Below are 20,595 nucleotides of genomic sequence, written 5' to 3' on the forward strand. Positions count from 1 at the left end.
CATGGAACACAAAAATCGGGATGACATTCTACCGTACATCACATTCGCTTACAACAGTGCGCAACAGGAAACAATGCGAAAGACACCATCTAGCCTTCTTCATGGCTGTGAAGTGATGACGATGCTCGATGCGATGTTGCCACATGACTGTGGTGATACCGCACAGATGCTGAAACTTTCGCTCAACGGGCTGAAGAAGCGAGACAACTTGCCTGCATCAGAATCACCCGACAACAGGACTATGGTGCTCGACGTTACAGTCTACAGCACCGATACATCACACATCAGCCAGGTGACGAAGTGTGGGTTTGGAGTCCCATCCATTGGCGAGGGCTTTCAGAAAAGCTACTCAGGAGGTACTTTGGTCCGTACAAGGTTGTACAGCACCTCAGCGACCTGAACTCTGCGGTTACCTCTGACAGTCCTGCTTCCTCCAGGGCAAGGCAGCGTCCACCAGAAGTCGTGCACATTGTGCGCATAAAGCCCTGTTGTTCAGAATGAAGTGAAGTGCCCACACCTCATCTGACACATCTCCCTGCCACTAGGGGAGCATCGGGACGATGCTCTCTCTGGAGGAAGGCAAATGCCATATCCAGTATGTGGGATGTAGAAAAAGACGAAGATCTCGTGCATTGCAGAAGAGAAGATGAGGTTCCTGTGTAATCGTTTTCAGTTTGTCTATAATTAAAGTGTGCCCTGTTTTATCAGTTTTTTGTTTGATTTTATATTGAGTTAGTTTTGATTTGGCGCTTGTCAATCGTGACAATATGTATCTGCCATGCTTTGTTTTTGTTTTATGCCTACAAATTTGACTTGCTCTTCGTCATTGTTTCGGGCATTGCATTATTTTTAGGGGTGTGCGAATACCTAGTTGAAAACATTGGATCGAATCAAATAGTGAACATTTGAATAATTCGATTCATGAAACTAATATCTACTATTCGATTTTTTTATATATGGTATATTTGCTGAAGAACTTGGAGTGGTTGCTGCCTTAATGTGCCCAGCCTTCTCACAGTGCATGATCTCAGTCAGGACAACGTTTGTCGGTTGGCAGGATTGATCGAACAACATGATGTGGACTGTGGGAATGGCGCCAAAAGCAGTGTGTATTTGAAATCACGAAAGCATGTGTGGAGATCAGGCTCATTAGCTGTCGGAAGCCATGTAGATCATATTGGTTATGTGTGTTCACACACGCATATTCACGCAAATCGGAGCTTTTTGTCCACAGGTGAGTTTAAATGCACAGGTGAACTTGGTACGCATGTCCGCGGGCCTGAACACCACTTCAACAGCTGTCAGTCAGGCCATTAAACCTAACCGGCGCAGCTCTGTTCGGCGATCTAACACATTCGATTTGGCGCTAAATCGACGTAGATCTATGCAAAGGATCGCACGATACTCTGGAAGCTGATAAACCGCCTCGTCTATGGTAGCTTGTTTACGGGATGGCACCAATGTTGTTCATGGCTTCCATCTTTGCTACGCACCATACAGTGGTTTCTCTTTCCCAGAGACGCACATCATATTTTTCTTTAGTTTCGAGCAACCCCTTACGAGTCTATAGCTTAAATTTACATGGCGGGCGTGAGAGTGCCATGTGACTGTAGTGCGTTGACCACCTGGCTGCAGACACCTGCATCTAGTTGCAATGCTAGTTGATTACTGAGAATGTGCAGCACCGTGTTTTCTTGCGTAAAGATTGTAAGCATTAAGCTTTGTTATAAATTTTCTGATATGCGATACTCAATTTGATATTTTTTTTCTTGATTCGTATCGATATTCATCTTGAAATGTACTTATCAGTATTCGTACACCTCTAATTATTTTATGTACATGAAGTAATTTGTGTTGTTGGCTGCTTCCAAGTAGTTGTCCGGGACTGTAGACCCCTTAATGTGTTTAAAGGCAACTTTTCCTCACAGTCCTCCCATCTGCATTCATTTTATGTTTTTATCCAATATTTACATAAATTCATGGCAGACACTATGTAGTACAAATGCAGAAACTGCAGGAATGAAGAAACACAAAAGGCATAGTGATGCCTTACAAGTTATTTTTGAACATATGCATGCATGTGCACTCTGCACAAAAAGTTTACAGGCCACTAAATCTGAGAATACAATGAATTTTCTAGCACTTTGTGGCACTAGCCAGTAAAATTGTACAACACTGTGTTGTTCGTACATACAGTCAACTTCCATTATTTTGACCTTGATCAGGCCGACGAAATTGGATCGAATTATCCAGCTTGTCAAATTAAAAAAGTGGCAGGGACCTTTTAGTTGGGATTGATTTAATCTACAAATCAAATTAACGGAAGTCTACTGTACTTGTAGAGCATGGAAATCCAAACACCATGCTATGTGCCCAAGTTCCTGAAGTATTCAGCTTTCTCTCAGATCCCACAATCCGTAAACTTTTGATGCCGACGGCATATGTTCATCAGACAGTTGATTTCCAACTTATGAAAGCAATCCTGTGATTTTCATTTACACTTTGTTGTACAATTCCACTGTACACCATTTTCATAAATGTAAAGCTAACTTTCCTGCAAGTTAATCCAGTTAATGATGGCATGGTCATTTTTGCAAACAGCGTGCACAAGCACAGTTTGCTTGTATTGTGACATGTAAAATGTGGATGTGGCTCTGGTGATGAAACCATGGGCAGGAGACAAATGCTAGCATGTGCGGCTAGCACTTCGTCATCATTTGAATGCTGACTGTATCAGTTGGGAAAATTTGCTGTGCAGAGAAGTGCACTTGCAAATTATGAAAAGGGTCTTCAAAACTGTGAATTGAATCCAGGTCGTAGAAGTAATCAAGACGTAGAGAAAGAACACATGTTGCTATGTGCTTTGTCTTGGATCCAGACCCATCATCATGGAAGCTCGAGCATGTGCAACGATGGTTTCAGTGGGCATCGCAACACTTCAACCTGCAGAATGTCAACGCAGACGACTGGAACCTGACAGGAAAGCAGCTGTGTGATCTCAGCCACCCAGAGTTCGTTCGACGTGTGTCCTTTGACCCTGGCGATATCTTTTGGACACACCTCGAACTGCTCCGCAAGTGCAAAATTGTAGGTATGTACTTAATATGCAATTGGAGGAGCTAACTATCAGCTGGGGGAACAGAGAGAAGCTGCCTTGCAAGCTGTTTTTTAACTGTGGTTCAGTGTGATATATGTGGCCTCAATGAGTTCTTTCTTTATGAAAAGCATATTTTAGGATCCTGTAATTCCAATAGCGCTGATGGCTGTTTCGAACAGCCTGGAAGCATGAATTGTGATCGAGAGCCATCACAGTACTGAATGAAAAGCTGTAAAGCTAGCTGACTTTTACATGTTCATTCCACACTGCTCGCGAGGGCTCTCTAGCCACATATCATCTGCTGCAAGAATGATGATGATAAAATGAACTATAAAAGTCTGATAAAAAGAAGGCACTGCAACTGGTATGGAACCTGGGACCTTTCACTCTGAGATATTCGTGCTCCAGCTGTGTCACAACAACGACAAAGCGTAAGCTCTTGGTACAGTAATTGCTCATGGGGCACTCATAGTGGTCCACACTGCACTGTGTGAAATGGTCTTAAATCAGCAACATGTTGAAGACGGGAAGCTAAACAAGTATAAGTGTAGATTAATAACATACATGTTGCTATACTTGCGGACAACTTTATGTGGCAATGAAGGGGAAGCCATGGTGGTGCAGCTTCTGCAAGTGTGTTTTGCCACTCGCTGATCTATTTTCTCTTATTTTGCTGTTATAAATAAGATGTTTATGTCTTCTCTTCCCCAACTTAAGCTAAGACAAATAAGAATGTTGAACTTTTTTTTTGAGGGACACTCTTACTTGCTCGTGCTTTGCCTTCGTAGCTTTCTCTTCATTGCCACAGAAAGTTGTCCACGAGTATAGGCTAATTGGTTTGTAATGGCAGAAGAATAAATAGCATGAGCTTAAACAGAAAGGGAAGACAGGACAGGTGAGGCCTCTGCCTTTTTTACTGAACACAAAGTGCAGTGCGTTGTCCCTTGATGTACAGTTTCACTGTGCACAAGGCAGTAACAAAACAACAACACTGTGAAGGAAGTCAAGTAGTACCGCACCTGTTCACCGTCTCTGAGGTGTATCTCCTGAAAGTTGCGCCAATCTCCACAAATTTCTTTAAAGAAGTGCTGACATGACACTGACTTATTTTAATTAATTTCTTTTGCAGTAAATGAAGGTCGAAGCCCTCTCAATCCCCTATGATGCTGGCAAATGTCGCAGCACACTGAATAATTTACTGTTAATACTTCTCTCTACAAACCAGTTTCTGTTTTGGTACTTAGAAAGAGGATGCGTCATGGCATCGTGAAACAATGGCTTGTTCCATTCCTGTAATCGCTGTGGCTGCCACACTCAAGCACAGCCAGAATAAACATGCCCAGCACTGTCTATATATTGTTATGAGCAACCCCATCATATGTAGCCTTACAGCTACATGAAGTCAGCAAATTTTGCTCAGTGTCATGACAATGCCGGACTCCAGGTCTGACACTTTGAGAGTAATCTTAGCATTAAATTAAAATGCCTTATAGGTGTTTCCCAGCCTAAGTGTCATCCTTTTATGTGCGAGAAACTTGCAGTAGAGATTCTACAGCTTTAACTTTCCTTTCCTTTTACTTCCTTTTAATGAGGCCATGTCAAGCAGGAGGGCCTTTCACTATGCCTTTAGTTCAATTTTTTTAGTCCTACAAACAGTAAACCTACATTTGTGTGCATATCAAAGGCAGGGACATATTCATGAAGTCATACATGCGTAATCTGTCTCATTCCAGCTGTGATTCAGCAGCCCGTGTATGTTCAGCCAGCCCCGCAGGTGATTGCCATCCAGAAAGCTGCAAGCCAGCCGGCTCGGTCGCGAATCAGGGTACCCAAGCTGTCGCCTAGAGTAGCATATGAGGGGTCACCTGGAAACAGAACAGGTGTGTCTGGCTTTTGCTATCTGTGCTCAGTCAACACTTTTGTAAGTCTCCTTGCAGCAAGCACTGCGGTTATGTTTGCCAGTTATTCCCTCAAACATTGATAGGGCCGAGGAGGAGGGGGAGGATCACGTCACAAAATTTGTGTCGGGGCCTAAATTTTGCTCTCCAAAGCTTTTAACTCCTGTAAGATGTGCATCCAATTTCTTCTCTCTCTCTTCAAAAACATTTGAAAGTCGACAATATCCAGTAAAAAGATGTTGATTGAACAAACTTAAGGAGCTAGGTAAATTAACTTCATGAAGATGCACAGCAAGCTGAGGTATGTCGTACTGCGGGGCTCCAGATTAACTTTTACCACCTGGGGTTCTTTAATGTGCGTCTAAAGCGCCGTACATGAGTGTTTTTGCATTCTGTCCCTGTTGCAATGTAGCTTGCCATAGCTAGGAATCAAACCTGTGACCTTCTGTTCAGCAGCACCATGTCATAGGCCACCTGCTGGTAAGCAGGTTGCCTGAGCCACCGCTGCTGGTAAATTTAAGGAGTTTTGGTGCTTGCATCTTCAAAACAAACCTGTATTATGCAGTTGTTGTCAAGGGATGTGTGACAAGTCTCGCCAAACCTCATTTCTTGAAAATTAGCTGTCCTTGCAATGCCAGATTGTGGGAAAAACGGAAATCTGGGTTTGACGGAAGCTCAGCACAACAACGGTTCAATAATTCGGACAATCAGATAACCTGAACTTGCTGCCCTAGTCTCAGCAGATATATGTTGGTTAACCCATGACATCATGTGCTTGTGAATTTGAGAGTGCAGGCAATCAAACAGTTTGTGTTAAAAAAATATATATATATTAGAAGACCCGGTGTGAGTGCCACAGATGCGTGATGCAAAAGCATTTCTTGCGGCTAACTGAAATGATGGAAAAACACTGCCTTGTTTTTGTCTTCTTCTTTCTTTTGTGTTCAGCACTGTAGATGTGGTGGACTAGCATAAAATAATGTTGTTGTTTTTATCCTGCTTTGTATCTGCAAGCAATTTTGGTCCTGCTGAAGCCTAGTTAAGCTTAAGTCTGGTGAAGCAAAGCAGACAGCTCTAGCTCTTCCTTTGCCTTTTTGTGATAGTTCATGGAGGATATGCTTCGATGCCGGTATGTGTAGGCAACAATGGCCAGATCCAACTGTGGCAGTTCCTGCTGGAAATGCTGACGGAGCGGGACAGCCGTGAGTATATCCAGTGGGTCGGTGACGAGGGTGAGTTCAAGCTCAACAATCCCGAAATGGTGGCCCAGCTCTGGGGATTGAGAAAGAACAAGCCTACCATGAACTACGAGAAGCTCAGCCGTGCTCTTCGGTACTACTACGATGGTGACATGATTGCTAAGGTTTGTGTTCTTAAACTTTTCATTATGAAATATTTTTTTATGTGCATGTGTGGGGGGTTGGGGAGGGTGCAACTTACTTCAGTGAAGATGCTTAAGTGGAGTATTTCCGCTTTGCCTAGCTTACTGCCGTGTGCTCACTGCTGTGTTTCCCCACTTTATAATCGGCACTCTCGCGCAGGTTGTTTTCGGTTAAGGGCGGCAGGAAAACTGAGTTCTGTTGTGCTTCTTATCATTCAAAGTGCCAGTGTGAGATGCTCGCTCGTATGGCTCATCCCAGGCGTGTGATCTATTTATAGGTGGGTGCTCATAAACTGGCAATACTGCTGTGCGCATCTCTTTTTGTGAGGCGCGTGTGAACTAGGCACATGTTCTCGCATGATCGTTTTTGGCGATATCACTTTCAGTGAATGCTTATTGGCTGGTTGAGCAAAACCAGATGAGCTCATTTGCTGGCTGAGCACTACAGCCTACTGAGTTACAACCTACTGAGAGCTACTGAGTTTGCTTGCGGGCGCTCAAATGGCATGTCTCGCTTTTGCTGTGACCTCGCGTCTCTGGGGTCGCATCTCTGGGTTGTAACCGGTCATAGGGAGAGAGGGGATATGAGAGCTTAGAAGAGAGAGAGAGAGGTATTTATTATGAGAGAAAAGCTGAGAGGTCGGCCTTGAATCAATGTTCTGACCCGCTACTCGGCGTTGGGGAGGTGGAAAGGGTGTAGAAAAAAGAATAGAGGAGACGATTATAAGGATGAAGATGGTGGGGATAATCTTGCATGCTCCAAGACTCTTCAAAGCTTAGAAGGATGTGTGTATGTGTATATGTATATATGCATGTGCGTGCATGTGAGTGTGTGTGTGTTCATGTGTGTTTATATATTCATCATCGGCCTATTTTATGTCCACTGCAGGACGAAGGCCTCTCTCTGCAATCTCCAATTACCCCTAAAGGCCTTCTGGTTGGTGGTATTACATAGAGGGGTCTGGTAGAAATAAAATTACAGTATTGCAAATATGATTCCAAGCAAACAGTAATTAACAAATTAACAGTGCAGGCAATCACAAAATTGATAAAAAATATGTATGTATGTGTGCGCACGTGTGTGCATGCATGCACATATGTATGTATGCACATATGTATGTGTGTGCAGGTATGTACGTATGCATGTGTGTGTATGTATGTATGTATGTATGTATGTATGTATGTATGGAGGAGGGTTCCAGTGCACCCTCCTCATGCGCTTTCCTCCTCGCTCTTTCTTTGCTATCCCTGTCTTTCATCTCCCACTGCGCTCCGAGTTTGTTCTCTTATTTCGCTGTGTTCGTTTGCTCGGTTACGAGTTAGAAAGCCGACGCCGACGCTTGCCTCGGGAACTGGTGCCTAAGAGCTGTGCTCTAAAAACTTGACCCTTAGGGAACATTACTTCTGAAAAATTTGACCCTTAAAGGACTAAATAAGTTTACCCGCGCGTAAAATGCCCTGTGCAATTTGCCTGTGGTCAACACAGGCTTCCCCACCCCCCTTTTTTTTACCACGTGAAAAGCCTCAATGGCAGCATATAAAAGTTTTTCAGCTGTGTAGAATGCGTGTGTTGTCAAAACTGGGGCTTCGAATAATATTTGAGTTCGACTCCTACCCGCAGGTGACAGAAATGAATTCAGAGCCCTCTACAATGATGTTTCTCTTGGCCACATGTGTTGCTTTGGTACTATGTACTCATTGTCCATAGTAATGCCCAGCTTGCATGTCACAAACTTGCTTTCATCCTGGTTAATTTTAATGATGTCTGGGTTTATGTGTGAGTTCACCAACTTGCTCAGTTTTGATCTTAAAGGAGTACCGACATGACATTTTCAACTTTTCTTTTTTGCATTAGATCAAGATACAAAACCGTTTTAAAAGCCAGCTGCAATGAAATTTTTGACGGTGAAAAAAAACCCAGTTTCAGATAATTTACGCATGCAGTAGTCTCCGTGCAAAAATCTTATGCTTGAAATACAGGTCAATCCATCACAATCACAAAAATCGATGTTTTTCATACCGTAACTGGAAAAAAAAAAGAAAACATTATTGCTCGGTGGACGTGACGTACAGTGAAGAATGTGGAAAACCAGCGTCCGTGCTGTCTGCTTTCCTTGCTTGTATTTCGTTCCGGTGTATCAGCGAACAGGTCCCACACCTCCGCTAGCCACAGAGTTGGTATACTTTGTTAGCTGCTTCGTGTGTTGTGAGAACGCCGTTGCACCCCCATGATGTTCTTTTAATGGGAAGCATTCTCCGAGTCCAGCCGGTTTTCTCTATCTGGTTGTCTATGTTCAACAGCAGGGCCTTGATTCGTTCTGCCTCCGTTCAAAGAAGAGTGCATTGGGGTGTCCAAGCTAAAGGTGCGGATATGGTCCGGCTTAATATGGACCCAGTCCACATGTGGTGCAGTTGCACTACATGGACGAAAATTGGAAGCTCCACAGTCTTGTGTGGCTGACGGGGGAATAGAACATGTCCTATCGCACGCTAGCTTGGCTAACCAGCAGCATGCTGTTCTGGTTCACTAAGCGAGGGTGTTGCATTTGCCTTTGACAAACAAGGAAACGCTCTCTTGCCGCGCACATGTCCACTAGCGTTGTGGCAACAAGTGATTGCCTCACTGCTGTGGGTCACGTTTAAAGTGCAGGGTAAAATTTTAGCGATCTTAGCATCTCTGACATGACGTATCCAACTTCACCGACCGCTGCCTGGCACGCTGGAAGTGCCGGACTCGACGGATCGGACTGCTACCGCCATCTGTAATAAAGGATTATGAGTAGCTGAGGCGGCATGGCCGGGCTAGAGGGGTTCGGTGCTAAGTGGCTAAGTGCGCGAAAACTCATGGCCAGACAGGCCGGACGGTGGCCGTAATAAAGCTTGGACCATTTTGCTCTGGCATCATCGCAGTCCTGTATGACTTGCCGCCACATCTACACCATGGCTGCCGCATCACGTTCTCCTTCGTGATGAATGCAGCATGCGGTTACTGCTGGTTTCTGGTGCTTGTTGGAAAGGATTTTGCTTGTCTACTTCGACGCGTCTGATGTAGAGACGCATGAAATACCTTGAAGATGATGCACTACCAGAAATGATCGCTCGAGCATATCACCCTTGAATACAATTCACCTTTGAACGTTACCTTTGGTTTTCATGCGCCATATAGACACCCTAAGAAAACGTTTGCCAAGCAAAACTTATTGGTAAGCGACTGTACTGTTGAAATGTAGCTTGTGCAGCTTCGTCAGCTGCAGTTTGCATGCTTTGAGCGGGTTAGCTGCTCCATGTCTCACTTGCCTGCTGCGGTGTGGTGCACGCTTTAGCTCTGAAAGCTGGGACAGAAAAGATGTGTTCGGCCTTCCTCTACTCAGCATTGTGTACTGCACAGCCATTGCTCATGCTCGAGTATGTATACCAGTACCCGATGTCCAGTATTCTTGCAACAGCTGAAATCACAAGCGAAACAGGAAGAACGCACGCCGAGAGATGCCCATCAACTCGCAAATGACGAGCGAGCAATGCGCCTGGCTGTCTAGGCGCAACATGGCGCAACTGAGAGATCAACAGTTGCATACGGTTCTTCAATATGCACCATATCTGCATCGCTACCGCTTTGCTGCCAGGTGCAGGCATTGTCTACATAGGAGCTATTTAATAGCTGCTAGTAGGATAAAACTTAAACAAGCAGCAGTTGGCAACCAAGGCACCCCGACCACGCGGGATTGTGTTATCCTGCCAGCCAATCGCGGAAACAAACACAATCGTCGTCATGCAACCTTTTGAACATGGCGTTGTACTTGATATCTCCGGAGGGTCTGCTGTTCTTGAGTCTTCTCATCGGCGGAAGTGATGAGGTGTGCAACAGACATGGATGAAGTGTATGGAGTCTGAGAATTTCACTCTTCAAAAGTCTGCGGTACAGCTCATTTCACTGCTGAGCCCGTTTTACTCATGAAACTTCACTGCCAACTGAAGGGAAACTTGACAATAAACAGTTGCAGCGAAGCAAGCATTTTATTTCAGTTCAATAAGGAATGAGGCTTTTACCATTTCACTATAATAGACGAGTGAAAATGTATAAAGTTACTCGCTTATAATTTTCTTTTTGTGGTTACCACTTTACTTAGGTAACAAGAACTAATATTTGCAGCCTCGCGAAGGAACAGTGGCTGGCGATTATGAGGGCATGGGCGGGGATTCACTGCAGACTTAAGCTGTATCTGACTATAAAAACAAAATTGGGCAATTAACAGCCCTGACAAGAATACCACAGACAAGACAGCGCTTGTCTGTGGTATTTGTTTCCTTGTGTCCTCGTCTTTTTCGCGCTGTTTCACCTCAGTTCTAAGCCCTGTGGCTTTTCCAAGATTACTTTGAAAGTATACAATAGGCATTTGTAGCCAATCTAGCCCGAGTGAAATTTCATTGCAGTTGGCCTTGAATGCTAGATAAATAATGCTGAGCAGTACAGCGCACCCTATTAATTTACTAATAATGCTTGTGTCAGTAAACCAGTTTTGGTTTTACTACTCCGGAGGTAGACACATCATGATGTCATGATACATTGCCTGGCTTCGTTCCTGTAACCGCTGTGGCTGTCGCATGCAAGCGCAACCAGACCAAATTTGTGCAGTGCGTTTGTTTTCAAAGGCAGTATTGTCATACCTAGCCCTACTTATGTAAGCAAATTTTGCTCCGCATCATGACATCAGGATAATGCTGATGCCTCAAGGTCCTGCGCAAATGAGTGTGCATATTGCACTTTATTGTCAAACCTTCATGTTTGCTGAGTGTCATTCTTTTTTGTGTAAGAAACATGTGGTTAATTCTACAGCTTCGAAAATATGTGTCAATGCTACTTTACTGCTGTTACCCCACTGTTCATGTAAGGGGGGCTGCGGGCTCATCGAGTCTCTGCTTTTTTTCTCTTCCTTTCATCAGGTTCACGGCAAGCGTTTTGTATACAAGTTTGTGTGTGACCTCAAGCAGCTGGTGGGCTACAGTGCCTCCGAGCTGAACAGGCTGGTGCTCGAGTGTCAACAGCGACGCATGGAGAAGCTTGGCGGCAGCATTCTATCCATGAGCACCCTGGAGGTGCCGACTGAACAGGACGACACGGAGGACCTCTGAGGCTGGGCTTCACAGAGGGCAGCGCCTTTCAGAGCCGACGCTTGTGTTTGGTGTGCGGACTCCTATCGCGGCGCAGCTCCGTGCGGGCAGCCCCAGCCGAGCACTCGGCCAACTCTGCACAACCTTCTTGTGAGAAAGGAAATTGTTTGTCGAGTGACTGACGTTGGTGCTCTTTTCTTTTTTTGCTATGTGTTTTATATTTGTAGTTTGCTTTGTGAAAAATCGGCAGTTGGGAACTGGGGGCTTTTACAGTCCGACATGTCTGTATCCTTATGCACTCATTTGGCTACAGTTTGAGATGACTGTTTCGATTCGTTGAGAGCTTGTTATTATTACATGTGCTTGTGACCACCTGCATGTCCTGTCAAATATCTGCAATTGGGAAGACGAGGTCTCTTGTAGATTCACCTTGAAACATTGTCTGTGCTGTTTTGTAAAGTCGTCTCCATTGAGCAGGTTACGGCAGCCACTTGCAATTTTCATAATCCAGCTGTTCGGCCTATAGTGCAATGCAAGCATTGTGAGAACACTGGACTATGCACAATGATCAAAACATTTCTTTCCAGAGGCACTTGTGGATGGCGTTTTCTTTAGCTGCAGAAAGCTGAATATCAGTTGTCTCAGTTTTCGATCCTCAAAGGACATTAAGGGCAGTATCTTCTCCTGTTATCTACAGGCATCATGTGTTACGTGAAGAATTTGGATAAGTGCTACTGTTCCTCCGCCCAACCTGTTTCAAGACATTTTAATGGTGAAACTCTCAGAAGTAGGTTACAAGTGCCACCAATGTTTGGGACGACATGGCTAAAAAGTGAAAATCACCTATTTGTTGTTGAGGGAAATGGTTACCTTTGTTGCTTCTTTCAACAGCGAAAGTTCAACTTTCTGAGTTGTGACTTCTTGGTTGCTCGCTGATTCCTGGACTGCTTTCGTAGTAGAAAATTAATCATAGCATTCCATGTGTAGAATAAAAAGACCCTGTTTTAGTTTGCCATCATGGCTAAAAGAGAGAAAGTCAATTTGCCTCACGGAAACTTTGTTGCCAGCCTAAAAGGGGTGTCTTCCTTGATTTCAAGCATACCTGCCAACCCGTGAATGGTAAGATTCATTAAAATTCAGTCATAACAGGGGAGGAGGTGGAGAAGCTTGCTTTGAGCGTGCACCTTTCTTTTGCAGGATACACACGCACTTTATTTAGTGAGAAGCTATAGACACAGCAGATACTGAAAAGCAATGCATTGCATTTAGATAACTATGGCATTTCCAGTGGTTTTTCCGCTGCAGATTTTGCCACTTTCAAGAATACGTCTTGATGAAACTTGCACGATGCATAACTGCTCAATCTCAAAGGTCATGAGAATGGCACAGGTATTAGATGACACCTCATTCACAGGTTTCAAAATTTTTCATGGACAGAATCTATTTTTCGTAACACTTGACGAAATGTTAGTAAAATCGTAGGACAGGCTCAAATCTGTGCACTTTACGAAAAATTTAGGAGTTGGAAACAATGATTTCAAGTGCCACCAGACAGAGATGTTTGTTGTGCGCATCCTAATTGTGATAATAGCGGTACATTATGTTGCAGTTTTGAAATGAGCTGTAAAAGCATTCCTGTAAGTTGTTCTTCATGGCACATGCTCCGTAGTCGTCACCGCATGTGCAACTGAAGAAGGGTATTGTGGCATGTGCGATTCTTGGTGCTGTCTCTGTGGCACACTTGCCGTCGTTCCAAGTGCAGTTAGGATTGTGCTGAAAGTGGGAAAAGTTCCCATGGTACTCACGTAATATAAGATGGCAAAGTGGTATCACTTCGGTCTTTTAACCTGGTGAGTTGATACCACTGCTGATACTCAACCTAATGTCTGACGAAAAAAAAGAGAAAGAGCATGCAATTCAGTAACATTGAGGCATGGTGTTTATTGCAGGCTTGTATTGAATCTTGGCCAACAATGCAGAAACACATTAAAAACGGAAATTCTTGGACAAGCTTCATGTGTAGGTTTAATATGCTTCAATGAACTATGTTTATGCATGCCATTTATCTACAAGGGATCATTGAATTGTGGTTTGGTGTGTATTGGCAACACATGCTATGCGCATAGGAATCAGAAAGTGTAATATACATAGGAGGCAGGGCCAGCTAGGGAAAGGAGTCATGCTAGTTGTTCTTTTGATTTTTTTTTATGTTGCAGCAGACCCTTCAGAATAGCGTTAAGCTGGCTTTTCTGCAATGCACATTAACTCGAAATGATGGGTCATGCATTGCTAAAATGCTGATTAAAGCATAGCTTGTGCATTGTTATTGGTTTTGTGTGCTTCTTCCCATCATACTTTGCACACAGAAACAATAAAATTGCACCAGGTGTTCAGTAATTGCCATTTTAACTATGTTCTGGCTGCCACATTTTGATTTTGGTCATTTGTGTATTGCGGGAAAACCCAGCTTGGCACTTTTCTAAAACATCTCGTAGTTTTTTGTGTGAATGTTGGCCTTGTGTAGCTGTCCTTTCTGTTGTTATTTGTTACATTATGATAGCTTACGAATAGTCTATGCACTTTACTGCTTTTGTTCTTGCATTTATTTGTTCATCATGAGCACTTTTGTGTCATTTTATGTTGTTCCCTTACCATTATACTCTGTTTCTTCATTAAAAAGGTAAAGTAAAACTAACTGTGAGTGGCCCACAGTGCTATGGCAAAACTTGTTTTGGTCTAGTAGCAGTCATGATTTTTGCAAATATTCGAATCAGTACAACACTTTTCTTTGGTGCAGAAATGTGCCACTATGACACTTTGAACTACATATACAAATGAACTATTTTAAATTGCTGAGATTTGAATAGGCATGGTTAATGTTTAGTTTCTCCTCATTAGTGGTATGCCACTGAACCTTGACCCAAGTCAGGATGTAGAGTGAAGAGACTGCCGTCTATGGGGAATAATAGATATTTACGCAGTGCATAGCGCTCGACTATACCTAATGCACACTTGTATGTAGTAATGTTTACGGCTGAGATTCTGGTATTAAGCAGTGAGCCATTGCTAAAGCTTCGGTAACTGTTAAGTTGCTGTTTGTGTTGTAAATACCTGCGATGCACGTATTGATGGTGGCCTTTGTAGAGAAATGTCATTTAGATAGAACCAATGCAATCTTATCAGGACTGCATTTTTTTAACATAAAGAAAAGAAAAATAGCAGACGAGAAAAATTTGAAAAAGGTAACAGAGCCATACTGTGTTTGTGTGTTGTTATTCAAGAATATCCATATTTTTAGTGCACTGAGCTCACGGTTGCCCACCCTTAGGGGAACAGCTCTTCAGTACAGTTGAACTTAAATATAACAAACACAGACATAATGAATTGTCTACTAAGACAAAGTAAATTTAAAATGTGTCTAACCGATATCGCCGTGTAGAGGGGATAAACTTATAATTAATATCAGCTATATCGAAGGTATTCTCATGTTGGACGCTCAGAGAAGTTTAAATTTGGCCTCAGCTCAGCAAAGTGATCTTTTATTAGAAGCATGCCATATGTCACTTTTTTCATGATGTAGAAGAAATATTGAAGTTATACTGAATTGCACTATTAATGAGATGTTCCCTCTGACTTTTAGCAATGCTGTACTATATCTTATTTCCAGCATTTCAAACTGCTCTATGCCCTTAATAAAATGCACAGTCTTGTGAAAACTAGGAAAAACTAAAGGGCCATCTTGAAAGCATGTTTGTGATGGCCGATTCTCTAATTATCATTTTGCTGCAATTTGCTATGTGGCTCTTGGAGGGTTAGTTGGGACGATGTTTGGTGTACACTCACTTCAGCACGATTGCTGTGAAATGAACCTGGTTACATGGGCATTCTTGCTTTGTTCATAAATGTGTGCTTTTTTTTTTGTAAGGTGTATTCTGTCTCTGTCCTGCTGTTGCATTACAGTGGACGGTGCAAAAACAATGTTTGCTTATTAAACGTGCTGGTTCACGCAAGCACAAGTGTTGAACAGGTGCACTGTGTTGGCATTACTTTCTACGCCAGGAATGAGCCTCCAAAAGGTGGCAAGAAAGAATCCCCCATGCTCTTGCACGTTGGCTTGTGCATGCATGGCCCTCGAGCTAACATTCAGGCTTAGTGAATCAAATGGTTACACATAGACTTGTGAAAATATTCGATATCTTTGAATATTCTGTCGAGTGTTATGCTATTCGATATTCGCCTTGCTTTAACTTTCAATATTCGGAATTTTCTAACTATTCGAAACCGACGAATAGAAAGATTAACACATGTACAGTTTCAGTGCACAAGTTGCATTGCCAATGGCTCATGACCAAAACAAACCAATATGAATTTGTTTGCAGTCGCTGGTCAATTTTTCGGACCTGTTCAATTTGAACACCTCTGTGACACCACCACATTCTTTATGGAACTAATGTATAATGGCAACTGAAGTTCCAAATGCTGCATGGTGTCTCGCACGATTTTTCAAACATGATCTGTGCGCACAATGTCGGAAAAATGGTTGCCATGAAGAAGTCGGTGCCATTCCATTGGCTAGGTGTTTTCTTGGCATTTTGAGAGCCGCATGGCTGCTGCAAAGAGCTCTGCATTGAATCAGCACCAAGCTGCTGCTTCGGCGACACCTGGAAAACTAGTGCTGGCTAGGCTGACTACAACATAGGTGATGACGAAAATTCACTACTGGCCTGTGTGGTGACGTCCACGTAGGCCCATCAGTGATTGGGCCCATCAGTGATTGGGCCCAAGATCATGCGCACAACTGAAACTCGTAAAAAAGGCGTTCGGGTTCGCTGGCAACAAAGTTAAATTCAGCGAGCATGCTTACAGGACTGTTAGCTTGCTTGCAGGCAGACCGCACCAAACTGAATTTGCGCAACACAGCCTAAACTGCCAGCATTGCACAGTCAAAGTTGCACTTTGAATATGTCAACGACGCTCGAGTAGGGGTGTGCGAATAGCAATTTCTGAGACCGAATCAAATACAAATCGAATGGTGGCAGAAGCGATTCGCATATAGAATATGCTTTTTAAATAATTAAAAACCGTTTTCACAATCATTGAGCAATGTTCCCATCGTGAAACATCGTTTCATAAGAAGCCCTGCAGCCTTCTCATGAAAAGTCAGTGAGGACTTTATACAGTGATAGTTATTCTATACTCTGTTTCATACTTCGTGTGCAATGCTGTAGAAGCTACGTAAGGAGTTCAATCACCAAAATGTATCCCTCCGCACATTCCATCTATGCTTCGTTTCTCGCTAGCGGCGTTCACTTGCGCGAGTGTGCATGCGAGACTGCCATAAAAAAACAAAGCAGTTGTATAAGTGCATGGTTTGTTTGTTTGCAAGGATTAAGTCATTTTCCATTCAGAATTGAGGATATACAAACGTCATTTTCACAATGTTCGGTCAGAAAACGCTGAACTATTCCGAAGCACGAATGCAGCCACTGCAAAAAGTCTCTCAAGCCTCCAGAGCATTGCACCTGATGTGTGAAATGGAGTATATGAACTTTGGTGAAGTGATAAGATCTATGCTTTTGTGGCAGGCTTTGTCTCTCATTGAAATTAAAAGGAATAAAAAGAAAATGCTCTTGCAGTGGTGAAAGACGAGGCAACTTTCCGAGCAGAATGGTGGGCTCCCAGCTGACTGAATGGAAATGCTCATGACAGCATTGTCTAGTGCGACTGTGCAAAGTTATTTGTCAGGTTAAAAAATGTTTGAAGCAACGTTGCAGTGTCCCTTTTATTTTTGTGCAGGCTAAGTCAGGCATGATGGCAAAGAAAGTTTGCGTGTGAATTCTTAATACGAAGTGCGAAAGGAACGAAAACGCATCCTCCTGTTTAATTATGGTGTCCACATGGATATGCACACCGTCCAGTTTCGTATGGTTTGTTGTAATCTGTTAATTATAATAAAATCATGGCACTGCTATTATACGTCATGCAATATGGGAGCAGTGGAATGTGAACACTGCAATGACAGGTTGCGTAAGTGACACTAGCAAAGATTTATACCTATAACCTACATTTTCAGGTTAGACTCTCGAGTATGAGAGAGAGAGTGAACTTTAATGAGAGCCAGCAGTTTAGTCGGCTGGGCCTAGGCCTAACACGATGGACGTTGAGGTCTTGCCTCTTCGCCGCTTCGTAAGCCTGCTGGGTAGCCTAGAGTTGGTTGTTGAGATGGGAGCTGCGCAGGGCGGCGTGCCATCTGGACGAGAGGGTCATGGGATTAAGGTCTGGGTATTGATGTTTGCACTCCCATAGCATGTGTGGGAGTGTTGCTGATTGAGTTTTACAGATCTTGCGCATGTGGCTTGGGTAGATGTCGGGGTATATGATGTAGTAGCGTGTGAGGGAGGTGTATGTATTGGTCTGTAACAGGCAAAGGGTGCTTGCCTGTGCTCTGTTTAACTTGCGGTGAGGGGTGGGGAAAGTTCCCCTTTCGAGGTAGTATGAAAAAAAAAAAGTGTTCCTTGTGTTCTGACCTGCTAGAAAAAGACACAAAGAAAAATGTGTATCCACACTGTGCCCATTAAATTCCAGTTTAACTATATTTGTGCTTTATGCAAGACCATTAATTGTATATATGCGAAAATTGTACGCTTGCATAACAATTCTTACGTGTTTGCTTTCTGTACCCACAGTTGCACGTCATCCATTCTTAAACGTGCCATTAGATATATAGATTAATTCCTCATATTTTAATTTCGACTGATTGCTATGAAAGTCTACAAGGAATCCCTCCTTTCGGTTCATTAATTATGATTCATGCTTTTAAGATATATATACCCGTGCAGCATAATATCAACATTACAACGTGTTTCCCAGAAACTCCGCTCGCACATCTGTCTTGCAGATTGGATTTTCGGGAGTGAAAACAAATAAGTAATGCTCTCGCCTTTTCAACTGGAATTTGAAAGCGTCATAACTGAACCAGTATGTGATTATAAATAAAAAGACAAAAAGTAGAAGGAGAGCGGCATGCAGGAAACACAGCGCCGGGTGGCCTCGCTTTGGTATCTCCGGGCTGTGTGGTTGCCCGTCAACGGCGGCGCCTTCTCAGGTCGACGTAGAATTGCGCTGTGATGGAGAACCGGCGTAGCACTTCGCGCACCGAGGCGAGGCGCGCAAAGGGACCCTTGTTGTGGCCACACGCGCCCAGGTAGTCGTCGAAGTCCACGTGTACCAGCGCCACGCACAGTCGCGAGAATTGCGACAGGATGCTCTCCAGCTGCCAATGTCGGGGAAGGAGATGAGGCGAAAGGAACCCACATTTTAAAGACCAAGGAGAAACACTAAATTGGTTTAGAATGATTTATTATCCTTTTGCTAGAATCTGTTCAATGGGAGAGAGTTGTTTATTCGCAGTTCAAACGAAGGCTAAACTTTCTCGTTTTCAATTTCCCGCCGATACGGATGACGTCAGTTCAGCATCATGGTTTTCGTGGTATTTTCGCGTTCGTGGCCATCTTTTGTGCAGCGACGTCCGCAGTAAGTTTCTGTTACATAGTTCAATCATTTTTATACAAGTAGCCCAAAGCAGATGGTTTCATAATTTGTGCCGTCATATGTGGAGCTGGTGTAGCGATAATCCATTAAAGCACTTTTCCTTGTTCAGTGATTTTCGGTTTGAGTTTTAAAATTTGAATCAGAAGGGAATCACCATGCATGATCACTGGGAATATTTTAGACTTGTGAAGGAAATCAGGCAAAAAAAAAAAAAAAAAATGTTGCGCTCTAGCGAGGAAGTGAATAATACCCCCGTATTCTCAAACCATCCTTGACTTGCTATAATCCTTCCTCTAATCCACGATAATCGTATTTATTGGCATCTCCTTTGAAACAGCGTGGGGACAAATAGTCACCTAGCCTGCTTAAATTAAGCATGTTTTACTACATCTATTGCTACCTAGTATTTTGCCTGTGTCATCTCGACCTTTCATATTTAATATCTCTCACTATATTGTGACATAGACATTTCAATGATTCCAGTTCTATCAGTCACTTCCCTGCTTTCTTCCCCTTATCAATATTCTAATCGTCTGTTACCTCGACTGCTGACCAGTTAATCCTTCCATCTTTGAATTCCAGCGCTTCTCCCAGCCGAGTTGACTACAGCGTTATCCCTGGAGTGCAGAACATGCTACGCTTCTCAGGAATTGCCGTGGAACCTCAATGAAGACCAATGACCACTTGCCAAGGGGCGGCACTACCATTAACTTTCTAGGTTGTAGAAGGTAACTTTTGAGGTTGTAGAAGTAAACACGGAATTGAGAAGGTGTGGTGGTTTTCAACGAGATGGGATCAAGTTCATTCACAGGCTTGGGCATGAAGTGGGCTGGCGACTTGCTGGTCGCGCAGTTGCTTTTTTGGGGTGCCCACGGGCGATAAGGAGGCCAGTGTAGTTAGCAATGAAGAAGGTCCCCTAGGGGAACTTCAGAAGAGCATCGCCATCGATAAGAGAAAAAGGAGGAAAACAAGAAAGAGAGCTCGCCATGCAATAGGCTACATAAACATGCACGGCGGGAGAAGAAAAGGAAAGTGGGCAGAGATTGAGGAGCAGTTAGACAGAGAACAAATAGCGGTGTATGCGGTTACAGAAACGCACCTTAGAGACTCAGAAGAGCCGCCAGTTATTGAGAATTATGTTTGGGAAGGGTGCAACAGAACTAAATCGGAAAGAAAAGGAGAGGGAGTCGGAATGCTCATCCATCAGGGAGCCAAATAGAAAAGAGTAAAATCAAAATGTCAAGAGCATCTTTGGTTATCATGTGCAGTGAGTGGAAAGAAAACTTGGCTAGGCGTAATGTATTTGTGGACTGGAAATTATTGCAGAGAGAGGAATGAAGAGTTAGTGGAATGTCTAAGTGAAGATATTAAGGGTTTCAGGAATGGTGCTGAAATTATCCTATTAGGTGACATGAATGCCCACATACAGGATCTAGATGGCTATACCGACAACAATAGGAAGTCAATGCTACATCTTTGTGAGCAACATAACCTTGTTATCGTGAATACAGGGCTTAAGTGTGACGGGCAAACCACGTGGGAAATCGGCAATTGACCAT

The 20,595-nt window shown here is 43.4% G+C and overlaps 1 protein-coding gene across 1 annotated transcript in view; it reads left to right on the forward strand.

Moving 5' to 3' along the window:
• Positions 1 to 15,513, forward strand: part of LOC126531128 (GA-binding protein alpha chain-like) — a 37,286-nt gene extending 21,773 nt beyond the window's left edge. The window contains exons 7-10 of the mRNA XM_050178544.2: positions 2,879 to 3,091; positions 4,831 to 4,977; positions 6,135 to 6,358; positions 11,318 to 15,513. Of these exons, the coding sequence (XP_050034501.1) occupies positions 2,879 to 3,091; positions 4,831 to 4,977; positions 6,135 to 6,358; positions 11,318 to 11,506 (773 nt within the window). The 3' untranslated portion in view covers positions 11,507 to 15,513. The remainder of the gene's footprint in view (positions 1 to 2,878; positions 3,092 to 4,830; positions 4,978 to 6,134; positions 6,359 to 11,317) is intronic.
• The last annotated feature ends 5,082 nt before the right edge of the window (positions 15,514 to 20,595 follow it).

Source organism: Dermacentor andersoni, chromosome 5, assembly GCF_023375885.2.
Source record: "Dermacentor andersoni chromosome 5, qqDerAnde1_hic_scaffold, whole genome shotgun sequence".
Taxonomy (NCBI): domain Eukaryota; kingdom Metazoa; phylum Arthropoda; class Arachnida; order Ixodida; family Ixodidae; genus Dermacentor; species Dermacentor andersoni.